The sequence below is a fragment of the Equus asinus genome, chromosome 1, assembly GCF_041296235.1.
Source record: "Equus asinus isolate D_3611 breed Donkey chromosome 1, EquAss-T2T_v2, whole genome shotgun sequence".
Classification (NCBI taxonomy): Eukaryota; Metazoa; Chordata; class Mammalia; order Perissodactyla; family Equidae; genus Equus; species Equus asinus.
Genome location: NC_091790.1, coordinates 95842459 through 95857227, shown reverse-complemented (window position 1 = coordinate 95857227; position 14769 = coordinate 95842459). Strand labels below are relative to the sequence as shown.

The following is a 14769-nucleotide window of genomic DNA, read 5'->3' as shown; positions in this document are numbered from 1 at the left end:
CCAGCTCAGCGTGGCCCGATGAGCGGTGCTAGGTCTGTGCCCAAGATCCGAACAGTGAAAGCCTGGGCCGCCAAAGCAGAGCACACAAACTTAACCACTCGACCATGGGGCCGGCCCCTTAAATAAATTCCATTTGATTTTTACTTGCTAGTCACCAGTTGCAGGAATATTTCTGCCTTCCATTTTTCATTTAAAATATTGAGCATTTCAAGCTTGCATGGCCCAAACTCATGCTATAGTGACGATTCGGGATATCTTTTCAGTGGAAAAATGGAGTCTGAGTAGCAAACATTTACCTTACCAGTAAAGATAAAGACATGTTCTGAAAGAGAAAAGCCGATGAAGAGGAGACCTAACGCCTTTGTGAGGTGGGGACTGCCACTGCGCATTCTACCTTTGCATTAAAATGCATTAATCATTCATGAGCACACACAGTGCTTGGCAGCAGATCCCAGCCTCTTGGCCCTGTTGACCCTGAGTTCCCTGGATTCCAGGTTCTTCAGCGCTAAGCTTGTCCCTATGCTAAAGTCTGCCTTCCGTTCAGGGGGTTGGGGGTCTCTCTCAAGACTGTTGTCTTACTAATAACAGAGTAGGCCTCTAAAATATGTAGCAGTAAGATTTTAGTTTTCCCTAAGTTGAAAGAGCATCTAGGAAAGAAAGGAGCTTTGACTCGGGGTTTGAAGACATCCGCTCTTAATGTAAGTCACATTTATTAAGTAATAAAATTGGGCCCCTGCCCATTAGCCCTCGGTAGTTGGTGAAAGAGCTATAGGGTTAGCCCTGAGCCAGAGTGTTCCCTGGTGAAAAAATGCCCAAGTCTCCATTTCACGTTCTATATTTAATTGGTTCAGTTCAGCACTTTACTGAGTTCGACATTTTTCTAAATGGTGGAGGGATGGAGTTACAAAATATTTATAAGTATAATCCTTATGTTCAGAGGAGTATAACATTTCATAGAAACCATACTGCAGCTAAGCAGTTCCGGCTCCAAGGAGATGGAGCAGATGGAGTGATTTAGGGATTCAGAGAAGGGTAGGCCAGTCAGCAGGAGCCCTGGTTAGCTCTCCATAGAGACAACATCCGTGGGGTGGACCACAATACAATAAATGCAAATTAGGAGAGACCAACAATTTCCTGGAATTGATTATGGGGCGGGTCTGATCTGCACCATTCAAGGAGTGCCAGTAATGAAGAAAACAAAAGGACTGGCCATGCTGCATTCTCAAGAGAGTAAAGTAACAGTCTTGCATATCCCTTTGGGTGGGCTCCAGTTGGATTGAAACTTCCGGAAATGGACAGCTTAAATAAATGCTAGTCATCCATTCCCCAACTCCCCCTTCACTAGTTGAAGCGTCTGCTGGTGCCATTGACTTCTGCAGGCTTGGGGAATTCAAAATAACAGGGCCACAAACACTCATACAGACCCGCTGAGCCTCCCTCACAAGTGCATATAGAGGTGCAGGAACAGCCCTCCACAGAAGTGTGCATCCCTTCCGGCTCCCTAAGTGACAACCTGCCCACAGAAGGAGCCCACCAGCCTTGGTGCCCACAAGCTCCACGCATCACCCCTCTGCTCCTCTGTGCTGGGTGGGGGCCTCTCGGGGCGAGGAAGGAGCTCCTCTCTTGGAGGAACCTCTGATCCCTCTGTGTCTCTCCTCGTGCCTTCTCTTCGCTCAGCAGCCAGACCAGGAAGTGCTGGTCCTATTTGCTCAAGGAGCTTGAGGAGGCATCTCAGCTGGAAGTTTCTCTGAGCCCAGCATGTCCAGTCCTGTCGACGTCCCCATAGGAATTGGTTTCAGTCCCTCACTCACTTCCTTATTTCTGACCCACTCCAGTCTGTGCTTGCCCTTTTTAAAGGAGGTATGTGCCTTGGCCAGTGCAAGGGACTCCAGATTGCAATTAACGCAAGACCCCAAGACTGTATCTTCTGTTTTCGTTTTTCTGGCACATCACTAATGGAACTTACCATCAGCTAAAACCCCAGAAGACTTTGTCACACTTACCCAAGTCAAGACAAGATGCCCTATCCTGAGCTTGTGTTTTTAAAATGTGCATTTTAACTTAAGTGGACCTTACGTTTATATCTATTAGATTTCAACTTTTGAAATCCAGTCTGTGGTTGCCATTTATTAAGATAGTTTCATCCCCGATTTCTGTCATCTACAAAAATAATAAGCATGTTGCCTGTATTCTCCTCCTAGCCAGATGACAGCCCCTGTTTTCATGGACACCCTCCTCAGGTGGGCAGAAATCTCTCCATCTCTTCTATGAGGCCAGCACCCAGTTTGCATTTGTCCACGAAGAGATGAGAACCTTTCCCCCGTATTTAGAGATAGTTCACACGTCTGACGTGCCCCATGGCTGACAGTGTTGCCCTCTTTGTTCTCTCAGATCCCCCTGATCCCCATGTTCATCCTTTCCCTCTCTTTGTCCCCACAGACCTTTCCTGTCATAATGTGACCTAGAATTTGTCCCCAGAGTGCTCGCAAGCTTCCATCTCTAAAACGCCGAGCATCTGCCGTCTGACTCCTATTTCGAAATGTGTCTGGCGCTCATTTATATGGAGCCCTCTGTCCAGGTCTCGTTCTTTGTGGTTCCTTTTCCTTGCCACAGTGACGTGGGGGTATTGTTTGCATACTTTTTTCAGAAACCTAGGACATCACAGAATCCTGAATTTTATTATTTGAGCTTTGCCTATTCTGGAACTGATGTACCTGGGGATCCACAATGATCTCAAGATAATTTATGATAAGCTTTCATGCCCTTTAAGCCTCCTGGTTTTTTTATTCTGTTACACTTCTCAGAGTAAATCTCACCTGGCATGATAATGACAAAATCCCACCTTCAAGAACCACTGGTCAAATTAGCAACTGGTCTCAAGTCTTCTGGCTTGAGGACCGCTGTGGTGTTTAAGGCAACACCCATCCCATGCCTTCGTCTCCTGCTGTCCCCGTCATCTTCCCTCCTGACACAGCTTGGCCTCCTCTGTAAGCAGCCTGCAAGCTCCTGATGTCAGAACCCTAAAGGTCACCCCCATGCTTTCCTGCCCTTCTGCTCCTCCCCAGGAAGGGACCACATTGTCGTCAACAGCCCAAGCCACAGAGCATACCAGAGCGTGGCACAAATACCTGTCTTTCTTAATAAAACAGAACAGGTGGGAGTTTCTGGAAAGTGCAATATGTGTATCCTTGGGAAAGCAAGAGTCAGTTCTCTTTAACTGGTTGCCTCAAAATTTATGAAATGGAGCCACGTGGAGGAGCATGCTAAGGGGATTATCCCAGCCCTTGTTCATCTGTGTGGGCTCCTTCTTCCGGCCATGGGTGCCCTTGACCTACACCCTGTGCTTCAGCCCTCTGTCTCAGCTCCAGTGGTTGGAGAACTTGCCACGCCAGCAATAATTTGTTCCACTGTGCTCTGGAATGCCCCGATCTCATTAAAACAGACAAATGAACAAACAAAAAAATGAGATGGATGGTTAAAATTAGTCCCAGGTTAAAGAGTTGAGAGGTCGTTGAAGCTTTATTGTCGTGTTTCCAGAGCACTTGGTTCAGAACCTGGTCGGCAATGAGCCCCAGTGAATCAGTTTCCACCTGAAAAGGTAAACACACATACCTGGGAGCACCACTTCCAGAGAGTTCAGACTTCAGAAAGCACACTCAGCTCCCCTGCTGGTCTCGTCTCCCACACGCACCGTGTCAGTAGGACTCCATCCCTTGGCTTTGGCGGCTGGGAGAAGTCATCAGGATGCTGCTGGGATGCGGGGGCTTCTCAGTCTCTGCTCTTTGGAATCTTGTAGGCAGGCGCATTTGGGGACTGGCTTTCTCGGGATGGTCCTGCCGGGATCTGTAGGGAAGAGACACTGCCTTATTTCTGGGATCTCAAAGTCCACAATGACAGTTGTGGCCCATGTTCTAGCTAATTCATTCCATTCACTTATTTGTTTGTAAGTCTTTCTCCAAAGAGCTAATGGGAAAACCTTGGCAGTATAGTGGTTAGGAATGTGGGCACTGGAGCCAGGCTGCCTGCAGTACCTCCCAGCTCTGCCACTTGCTAGCTGTGTGACCTTAGGCAAGCTGTTCAACCTCTCTGTGCCTGAGCTTCTTCAATTATAAATTAGGATAATAATAGTACCTCCCTTATTGTGTTGTCGCAAGAGTTAAATGCTACAGTGCACTTAAATTGCTGTGTGCCTGGCACGTGGTAAGTGCCGTGAACATTATTGGGGTGAGACAGAACCCCCCTCCAGGTTATGGCTCTATTGGGAATGGGCTTCCCCTTGCCATGCCCAGTCACTCTCCTGAGCTAACTTCCCATCTGTTTACCCACTAAATCCTCACAACGTCCCTGTTAGGCCAATGCTGATAGTTCCTGTTTTTGTGGATGAGGAAACCAGGACACAGAGAAGTTACATGACTCGCTCAAGCTCTCACAGCTTATGAAGAGTGAGATGGGATTCCAAACCAGGAATTTTGATTTTGGAGTCTGGGCTCTAGATGTCCAAATCAAGAGGAATGTGTTGAATACAATAAACTTGGAGTGTTATTCACCAAGCTGACTGTTTAGAATGGTTGTTCTCAGACTTGGGTGTACGGACGATCCCCTGGAGGGCCCATGAAGACAGGCAGTGCCGGGCCACGCCCACCTCGCCCCCATGTCTGGTTCAATGGGTATGAGATGGACTCAAGAACTTGCTCTTCCAACAAGTCCTCAGGTGCTGTTAATGATGCTGGTCCAGGGGCGAAACTTTGAGAACCACTCATTCAAAACATCTGTCAAAGATTTTGTAGTCATGATTGTCATCTATCTCAGTGATCATTTTATTTAGCAAAATTTACCTGCATCCTCTTATTAATCTGTAGAGACTATAATGAAAATGATGGGTCTTGGTGTAAGAGCATTTTCTCCTGGTCGTTACAGTGTTGGAGTCATCCATTCACATCAGTCAGCGTTTCAGCGGAATACACGCAAAATGTGTCTTATTTTCTTTACCAAGAAAAATATGCAAGTGACATAAATAATTACCCTAAATGTGACTTAAAGGAAATGATAATGCAGAGTAAGTAGTGGTTATTGTAGTCATTAACACCAGCGCTTCACCACCCCTCCCCCCACGCATCTTTCCCTTTGAAAAGCCGTTCTAGATCTCTGACATTCACACACTATCACAACCCACCCTTAGGCAGTTGGAAGAAATGTAAAAAATTATGCTTCTACTTCAGGACACAGGTTTTATTATTATTGTGAAATAACAAGGAGTTAGAATGATCCTATTCCAAAGAAACAAACAAAAATCTTTAAGGAATCTGTGGTCAGAAATCTGAGCAAGTATTTGCTGGTTTTATCCCAAAGTTTATTGATATATGAAATAAGGAAAGTTAGCATTGTAAGTAGGAGACTTTTTCAGGCTTAACTAATTGTGAGGGATTTTAACAAACCAGGTCACACCCCCTCAGGAGCCGGATTATGTGATCAACACTCCCCTTCAGGTGTGAGGGTAGCATTCAGCCTCAGCTCACTCTGGAGGTGCCACAGGCTGTCCCTGTGGATCCCACTGTGTGAGAATTTATAAATAGCTATTTCGTGCATTTTCAACACTGCCATTCAGACCTATGGAGAGGGCAGGCAGATCACCCCAGACCTGCCATGCTTCCTCGGGCGTGCCCTCGAGGCCCTGTAGGCCACACGTCTGAAGCTCAGAGCTCTGTCCCTGGGGTAGAAGCTGCGAAGAACCTTCTATTGAGGAGCGCTCCGCTTCTAGTTGGTTGTCTTTTTGCTGCTGTGTTGTTCTGTTTTGTTTTTTGCGATGACACTGAGTGGCACCCTGTATTATTTCTTTCAGCCAGTAATGTTAAAGTAGAGACTCAGAGTGATGAAGAGAATGGGCGTGCCTGTGAAATGAATGGGGAAGAATGTGCGGAGGATTTACGAATGATTGATGCCTCAGGAGAGAAAATGAATGGCTCCCACAGTGGCCAAGGCAACAAAACTTTGTCAGGAGCTGGAGGCATTCGACTTCCTAACGGCAAACTAAAGTGTGATGTCTGTGGGATAATTTGCATCGGCCCCAATGTGCTCATGGTCCACAAAAGAAGCCACACTGGTAAGGCCTGGCATAGTTCCTCCTTTAATGGCCTGGAAAAGGTCTCTGGGGTGTTGCAGGAGAAATATATCCTGTCTTAGCTGACGTTGCAGGAGAAAGATACCCTGTGTTAGTTGAGTGTTCTGAGCCTGTTTCAGATCGGCTGGCAGAGCTGCCGGGCTTCCTTGTCATAGCGGGGCGTAGCGTTCTCATTCTGGAACAGCATCCAAACGGACTTCTAAACATGCACCAATTTGACCTTATAAATTAAAGCAATAAAACAGAAAGGAAAAGTTAATAGCCTCACATGCAAGTTCCATCAAGGGCCTGAGGTCATGCCCCCTAAATAGGGGCAGTGGAGCCGTTAGACGGAAGGTGCCGAGTGGCTCACCCTTCAGAAAACAAGACAAAGCAAAACAGAAAGATCAATACACCAAAATGAACGCCTCAAATTTCCTACTGAGAAACCATGAGTAAAATACGCATTCGTTAGTATTCAAATTAACAGGGCTTGAGTTTTACAAACGTTAGTGAATGATGGAAAAGCAGCAAAGTTTAGTCTTTCAGAAAGAATTTCAGATCAATTTTCAGATCGCTTACCCTCCAACAGGTGAGACTCTGAACAAGATTGATTGCCACTAGTTTTCATCTAAAATTGGTAAAGAATTTAATACCAAATCCCTGTCTATTAGAGGATTTTGAAGCATAAGCGAATATAATATTCTGTGTCCAAAAAGGAAGGAATGAGGACAATCTAGTGCTGGGTGTCTGTGCTCAAGGTCCTGAGATGTTCTCACATTGAGGGGCGGGGAGTAGAGTCCTGGTCCGTCCCCCTCCATGCTCCCCAGTGCTCCCTCATGACAATTGACCAGCCACATATTTTTCCACCAAAACTGTCAAGTCACCACTAATGGCACTAGACAATCTTCAAAATACAGTATTAATGAGGATGCATTTTACCTTTAACTGTGTTCGTAAAGTGACTTTTTGAATTGAACAGAAACTTTACTGTTTTGCCCTAAGGCTGAGCAAAACACAATAAATTCACCAACTCTAGTGGTCACCGAAAGTTTAAACATAAAATGGAAACCCTGAGTCATCCTTGTCTAGGGGCTGGCACCAGTAGGTCATCATAAAGCCAGTATCTGCCACTGTACTCCACAGGAGAAAAACAAACCAATCAGAGGAAAAGCATGCTTTGGAGGCACAACAGATTTCATAAGATATCTCAGGGAAGTGAGAAAGGCGGCTTCAAAATCATGTGATTCTTACTTGGGGCCAAGAAATATATGATTATCAAAAATTAACAAGAATTCGGAAAATTTGTTGAGCAAAAAAACTGTCAGAGAATGCAGATCTTTGTGGAGTTGTGATTTTTATATCTGAATCAGGGCAGTTTCCAAAATGATGCCTTTTATCTGTAGTACATCTGGAAAATCATAAAATACGTTTATTTTCACTAAACATTCCTTTTCAATAAAAACGTAACTTCTAAAATTAAGCAAACTTGACTTTTCCTAACGTGTCCCTTAATTCTCACATTATCCAGGGAAATAAACCGATCACCTCCAGCCCTAAGTTAGGCTTGCCTGAGAGTCATCATGCTCTCCCCTTTTGCAATGAGGACCTTGAAGTGCATGCACTGGGACCCGTGGTAATACACTCCTGATAGAGGAGTGGACCTTCCTGCTAATTCATGTAAAACCTGACTATACAGTGAAAAGTCTTAGATAAATATTTGATAAATGAATCAAATTCTGGCATACTAAATTGCCAAAATATAATGACTGCCTGCCCTGATAAAAAGAATAATTGTGTTTAAAGAATAAACCTACCAAGGATAGATAGGCAGGGTAGCCCAGCCGTTTGCCTGGGAGAGGTAGCCCACCTCTCCCTACTAATAGCGGCTAAGTGCCAAGTGCACACCAACACAGAGCTCTCCACTCACAGAACAAGTAAATTCCAGAACTAGGGACATACACACCATCAGTTTTATAGTTCCTGCCTCGCCTTTCATTTAAAAACAGAACACCTGAAACAATGAACTTATGGATTGCCTTCATAATGCGTTTCCACTTGCATAAATATAGAGGGTCACAGGCAGATACAGAAATACACTGGCCAAACCAGGTTTGAGTAGCTGCACATGCTAGAAAGGTTTTCATTTTCCTAGGATCTGAGTGATATGTGTTAGAAAAGCATGCTTTGCTAACCACCGACTCTGCCCTGAAGTCTCTAACTTTAAACCATTTCTAGCGCAGTGCTTCTCAAACATTAAGGGCATATAAATCACTCGGGCATCCTGTGAAATTGCGGCCTCTGATTCAGACCCTGGAAGATCCTGGGGGTGCTGGAGCATGGACGCAGAGCACCTGTAGATAGTGGCACTGGTGCAGTGGAGTAGCAAACTAGACAGTCCCGTATCAGAGGGCTCTTCATCTGGGAGACTAGGTACCACCTAACAAATTTCCCCCAGGAAGCAGGACTTGCAAGTGCCCAGCACCGAGTTGAGCCAGCACACCAGGGCTTCCTTCCCTGGTAGACTGCAGGAGCAGTCTCCCCTGGTAGAACCCTCGCCTCTGCCCGTGTCACCCCCTCGGTGAGGTGCCGTTGGTGTCATTGTCTAAGTGGTTCGTTGATACCACCACCCCACTTCCCTAGTTTCACTGCTCAGTTTCATGTTTTTAATTCGAGTGTAGTAGTGATGGTTTTCCCGCCCACATCTCAGGGTAAATGTGAGAATTAGAGGGAAGAGTGGTCTGAAGGAATCATGAACCGCAGGGAAACACGGCCACGTAAATGTGCAGCATTATTCCTAATGATGAGATTTTTAAACAATCAAGATCAAGATGAGTGTCTGAATTACGGTTGTTCCGTATGGTCCTGTGCCTACTCTGTTCCCACCTGTGAGGAGAGAAGGCACTGTCACTGTGCTGCATAACAGCATGGAACTGGAATGCTGCTCCAAGGTGTGGTCGCAATAGGCCCACGTCAATTCTTGCAGTTTAGGTATATTTTTTAATTCTCCTTCTGATATACCCTCAGAAATTTTATAATGTAGGCATCCATGAAGACTTTCTTTTTTACCCAATTAAGTTATTTAAAAAGGCTCAAACATTCTTACAGAATCCCTGAAATGGCCCATCTATAGAGTCACTGGGATTAAAAACTAAATTTTGAATTAATGATGTTAAAGTCCTCATCTCGATTAAATAAAAGACAATACAACCTTGGAGAAACTTGATCTTACTTAGCTACAATAAGCAAGCTATTGACCTGCAGAAGAGAAGCGATTGACATTGGCCAACAGAACACAAAATGACGTGGGCCGTATTCTATCTTCCAGCTCCGGAGTCATCTCCCTTTCCTGTCAACACCTCCAAAGGGAAACTGCCTTGAGTTGGACACTCTGTGTTGTCACTTCAGGGAACACTTTCTTCAGGAGTCCCCATTCCCTCCCTGTGTTACATATTCGTGCAAGCACTGACAATAAGAAACAAATAGATTTCCAGGAAAGCTTGCCAGCAGGATTAAGACACCAGGCACAGCAGGACACACAAGAACTATTGATTCAAAGTAGAAGACAGATTTCACTCTTGAAGAAACGGCCTCCTTCCTGCCCTGTTCTGAGAAAGGATGTGGCTGTAATGATCTGTCCTTTCTATCTCAGCTGACTTGCTGCTCTTTCCAAGACATTGGCTCCACTGCAGGGTCCTACCTGGGTTTTCCCTCCAGGATTCAGACCTGAGTAGAAGCAAAGAGTTCTAGCACCTGCTCAGTGTGGAAGGGGTACTTCACACAGCGTAGGGTTGGGCTCACTATCTTTGGGTCACAACAGAACACATTCGTGTCACCAGGAGTGTCGTGCCTCCTTATCATAAGCATTTTTATGGCATGAGATCTCCCAACTGTCTTTCTGGAACACCCAGCCTGAGGGTCCCCCCGTTAGAATGAGAACTGTGGTTGGAGGCATATTCTCCCCCACCCCTCAGGTCTCCCTGCACACAGTGACCACGTTACTTCTCTTTTTCCTTTTGCCCACTTGGAGTTGAACACACACATTCATGCGCGTGTGTGCCATGAAAGCCCAGAAGGGTTTCTAATAGATGATTAAATGATCTCTGTCTATTGGACGCTCCTCGGGGCTACCTGCTACCAGCTATTTTAATCTCCTCATGCAATACAGGCTTGTAGCTCAGAGATCTAGTTATAGTTAGTTTCACCATTATCTTCCCACCTGCTTGACTTTAAATCCTTTCTCTGCTCAGCCAAGTCCAATCCAGACATAGACTTGGGAAAATACCGAATACACCCTGGTTAGTATCAGTATCCCTCCAATTGGTCTATAATTGAATTTGATTGTAAATTAGTTGCAATTTTTACAATAGCACATCTACGCTGCCCACTTAAAAATAAAAATGATGATAATCATTAAAATTCAGGTGCCGTACAAACTTTTAAATTTAATCTGGTGTAGATTTTGGTAGTGCCAGATATGCTTCTACTTAGTCGCTTTTGATAAGTGCTGCCTTGTTCGCCAAAATCATGTTACTCAATTAGGAAAATTGTTAAATATACGTTCTAATACATTCTTTTTTCCTAAGAGAAAGTTGTTAGTAGGAAGTATATTTTCATGGTATCTCAACACCAGATATCGCGGTCACCTACAGCTCTTCGTCTAAAAAAATGCATTTGTCTTCAAAAGAGCTTTAATGTTTACTTAAACGTGACAAATGGAGCACTCTTTTCTGTGAGCGCTGAGTGAAATCTTCATCGATTTAGATTCTCGGACCTATGACTGCTTGATAGCATGCCTCTTTCTCACAGATAGCTGCCTGTCCCTTTGTTGGATCCAGAATGGAGGGAACGCAGGCTGCCACACACAGGAGAGGTTCAGATGTTTCCGTAGTCACAGCTCCATAGTGCCACCCCCAGAAGAATTCCTAATAGCGACTAAATGCATCCCTTAGAAGATTCGTACTGCAAGGATAAGGTGTCTTCTGTGAATATAGACCAATAATAGCTTAAAGATTTTAGGATTTGCTAGGAAAGCAGAAAGCTAGAAACCTCAGTGCAGCTCTGATTCTGATGCCCTGCTGCAGCGAGATTCGGGACTTTTCTCTGGACGATGTGGAGCTTCCTTCACAGTTTCTTAACTTCTCATTTTATTCAATCTTTCTCCCTCTCCCGCTCTCTCCTCACACTCCCTCTGTCTGTCTCTCTCCTGATTTGCCTGTGTAGGGACAGACAGGTAATGGAGAAGAAATTGAAAGGGAGGATACAGGGAAAATGTAAATGAAAAGAAGTTATTATAACTGTTATAATGAAGTGCCTTTCATTTAAATATAAGAATGTAACGCTGAAATGAACTTGTGATCCTGAAATGCATTTTTAATGAGTTTCCTTTTTATTTTGCTGCTTCAGTGGCATATTTTAAAGACCCTTTGAAAAAAGCCACATTAAAAACCCCACCAAATGCCACAACACGCAAAATTGGATATTGGTTTATTCCAAAACTGCTGATCAGGAAGAGTGGCTCTTCATCACAAAATGTTGCAGTCACTTTATTTAAATGAGTTTGAATTTGCATTGTGATGTGCCATTCTGATTTAGGGAAAAAAAATTAGATTTTCAGATCAAATTGACCCAACCAGTGAAGCGTTAAGGAGCTGGCAGGTTTAGTCTGAAAGCCTCATGTTCTATCAAACCTGCAGCCGGTGGAAGTCACCGGGCCCCGTGGGAAACAACTTTCTCGCCGAGTCCCCCTCTTGTCTCGGCGCCGAGTTTTGTCTCACCGACTGCCCCTCCTCTCCTCCCAGGAGAACGGCCTTTCCAGTGCAATCAGTGTGGGGCCTCCTTCACTCAGAAAGGCAACCTGCTCCGGCACATCAAGTTACACTCCGGGGAGAAGCCCTTCAAGTGCCACCTCTGCAACTACGCATGCCGCCGGAGGGATGCCCTCACAGGCCACCTGAGGACGCACTCTGGTAGGTGCTCTGGGCAAAGGCCCAGGCTCTGAGGGACTCGGAGGCCGCCCAGGTGTCCCAGGGCCCCACGTCGCATGTGCACAGGAGCCCTCCTTCTTGGCTGGCCTGGTCCCGGGGCACAGCCCTCCGTCGGGGATTGGCTGCCACTGACTGTGCCATCGGTCTCCCCCTCTCTCCCTTGTATTCTCTGATTTTCCACTGAGACAGAGGAGGTGGGTGGGGAAATCACACACACAGAAGTCTCACCTTAGAGTATTTCAAGAGAGGCCTCCTCATCCCGTTTTGTCAGGTAAGTGCGGTTTTTTTAAAAGGCTTTTGCCAGCTGGACTTGTACTGAGTGTGCTGCTGTGCCCGAACAGCTTCCAGATGCATTTCTTTATGTCAGTTGTTAAGCCACACTTATTACGGTTTCACACAGTGTTTCAGTGGCGATCATTGGGATAGTTTTCTTTGGAAAGGTGATAGATACGATGGTTCAGGGCCTGCCGTTATCTGTCCTGAGTGGGTGGATGCCTGTTACCTGAGGACACACCACCCCAACTGGGCCCGAGTGTCACTCTCACACCAGAAGCCAGTGGAGGCCTCGGTTGGAGAGGCCAGTTTGGAGCTGTTACCAGCTTCTAATAAATGCATCCCAAATAATCCAGAGTCTCAGCTAGATCATAATTAGCATGAACACCCAACAATTCTTGAAACATTCCCAACCTGTGAAGCACAAATCCGCCTTTGATTAGATTAGATCTTCTGCCTCCTGAGAAGTCTTCTTTGCTATCTCATTATCAAGTGGCCCCATAATCTTCCAGGTCAGAGGAAGAAAGTGTAGGGCCTGTGTGCTGTGCCGCGCATGCCATCCAGCAGGGATATTTGACGTAACACCCTGGGAGGCTCTGGGAGCGGGAGATGACGGGCCCTCACCTCTGCCCTCGTGGAGCTCACCGTCCAGACTATCTGGTTATCCTCGACTTCTGCTGAGCAGGGCGTTATGGGAAGGAAGAAGCTTCAGATCAGCTCCTTCCTGACATCCCCAAGGCAGCACTATAGGAGGCACCTCCCAGAGGAGGGGACGCCATGCCCTTGGGGAGGGTTCTCCTGGGTTCAGGCTGTCTCCCCCAAATGCGATGAGTGTAGTTAATATTGGGTTTTAGAGCCCTCTTCCTTGTGTCATTTCTTTGTCACGCATTTACTGAGCACCCCAGAGACAGGTGGGGTACAAGCGCCATGACACAGGCATTCAAGGGGATGGTGGGAGCACAGAGAGGGGACAGTAGGTCTTGGGCTGGGAGGTGTCAGGAGAGACTTCCGGTGGAAGGGGGAGCTTGAGTCAATGCCAAATGGTACGTTTCTAAAATTTACCTTCAGAGAAGTTCCAGATGAATGTGTAATTCTGTGAGTGATCCACATTTTAGCAAGTGTTGTCGAAATTTGGTCTTCTCCTGCAAGTGGTACCTGCAAGTTCATCCAGGACGCAAGAGGGAGATAAGTCACAGGGTCCTGGGAATGCTACTTCTCTCACGTGTTCAGCTAAGCCATCTCCTCTCATTCTGGTCTCATTTCTGATAGTCAGCATGGAGGAAGCTCCCAAAATGCTCCTAAGAAGAAAACTGTGATGACTTGGGTGAGCTTCCTAAAATCTTCCAAGAAAGGAGCTATACAGAGCCAAGGAGTTGCTCCTCCAATAGAGCGGGCAGGTCAGCAAGGGATAACGGAAGGGCCAATGCCACCACCTCCCCATCGGGGGCAGGATGTGTGCTCAGAGTTGGGGAGGGCTTTGCTGCGGGGGACAGGGAGAACAGATCCCCAAAGTGGGATGATGACAACGTGACAGTGAGCATTTTTAAATGTTTACATATGTTGATAATAAGGAGCATGTGTGTTGTCCCACCCAGAGGTGAAGGCATGCAAGGAACTAAATGACAAATTAGGTCTGAATAGGCTTCAGATGTGACAATTATATGGTTTGCATACAGTGCCTAGTCAGGGGATCTAGGACCAAGAAACTTCACATGTATCATTCATAAGGATCAAATAGACATCAACACAATTCACAGTAGTACCACATTGGGGTTAATAGGAAGCACAACTTCCCATGTAGGCAGAAAATACCAGGCTCGTCCTAAGTTTGGCACCAACCATATCATCGTAATCCCCAGATTCCTCTGACTTGCAACAGAAATCCCACTTGCGTGTCAGTCCTTAAAAGATGCTGCTCCTTTCTTTCCTGTTGTGAAGTTAAGAACATCTAATGCAGTATTTTAGGTTCTTCTGGCTCCATGCCTGTTTATGTCATTTGAGAGATGATGGTATCCTTCTCTAAGTATGGCTAATTTATTGAGTAATTATATATAACAGTGATAGACTTTAGACAGTTTATTTCTATTATGGACCCACTGATGAGCTAATAGATGATACCCTAGTGAGAAAACCATCATTGATCCAGGGCTGCTGGTGATTCTATCATCTGAAAGTACCATTGACATGTAGCTCTTGGAAAAGGCAGTGATTTAGGTTCTACAAGATAATTTCACTAGAGTGACATGAAGACTCAGCCTTTGTCTGCGAACTCAAGTGTTGCCACATTGGTTTCCATTGTGAAAGAGTCACTCTTCCATTCCACTGAAAACCATGATCAACTTTATAGCAACTGGTGGTGGCCGGAGGTTCCAAAGATCAACACGTCAGTGATGATAGAGCTATAGAATTTGT

General features: G+C 45.6%; 1 protein-coding gene across 36 annotated transcripts in view; it reads left to right on the top strand.

Annotated features, from left to right (window-relative positions):
- Positions 1 to 14769, top strand: part of IKZF1 (IKAROS family zinc finger 1) — a 97066-nt gene that overhangs the window by 63415 nt on the left and 18882 nt on the right. For 24 of the 36 annotated variants that reach the window (XM_070499072.1, XM_044778192.2, XM_044778193.2 and 21 more), the window contains 2 exons: positions 5840 to 6100; positions 11899 to 12066. In XM_070499072.1, the coding sequence (XP_070355173.1) occupies positions 5840 to 6100; positions 11899 to 12066 (429 nt within the window). Of the gene's footprint in view, positions 1 to 5034; positions 5057 to 5839; positions 6101 to 11898; positions 12067 to 14769 lie in introns of those variants that run through there. The other 12 variants (XM_070500208.1, XM_044778203.2, XM_070500418.1 and 9 more) reach the window with 2 other exon arrangements.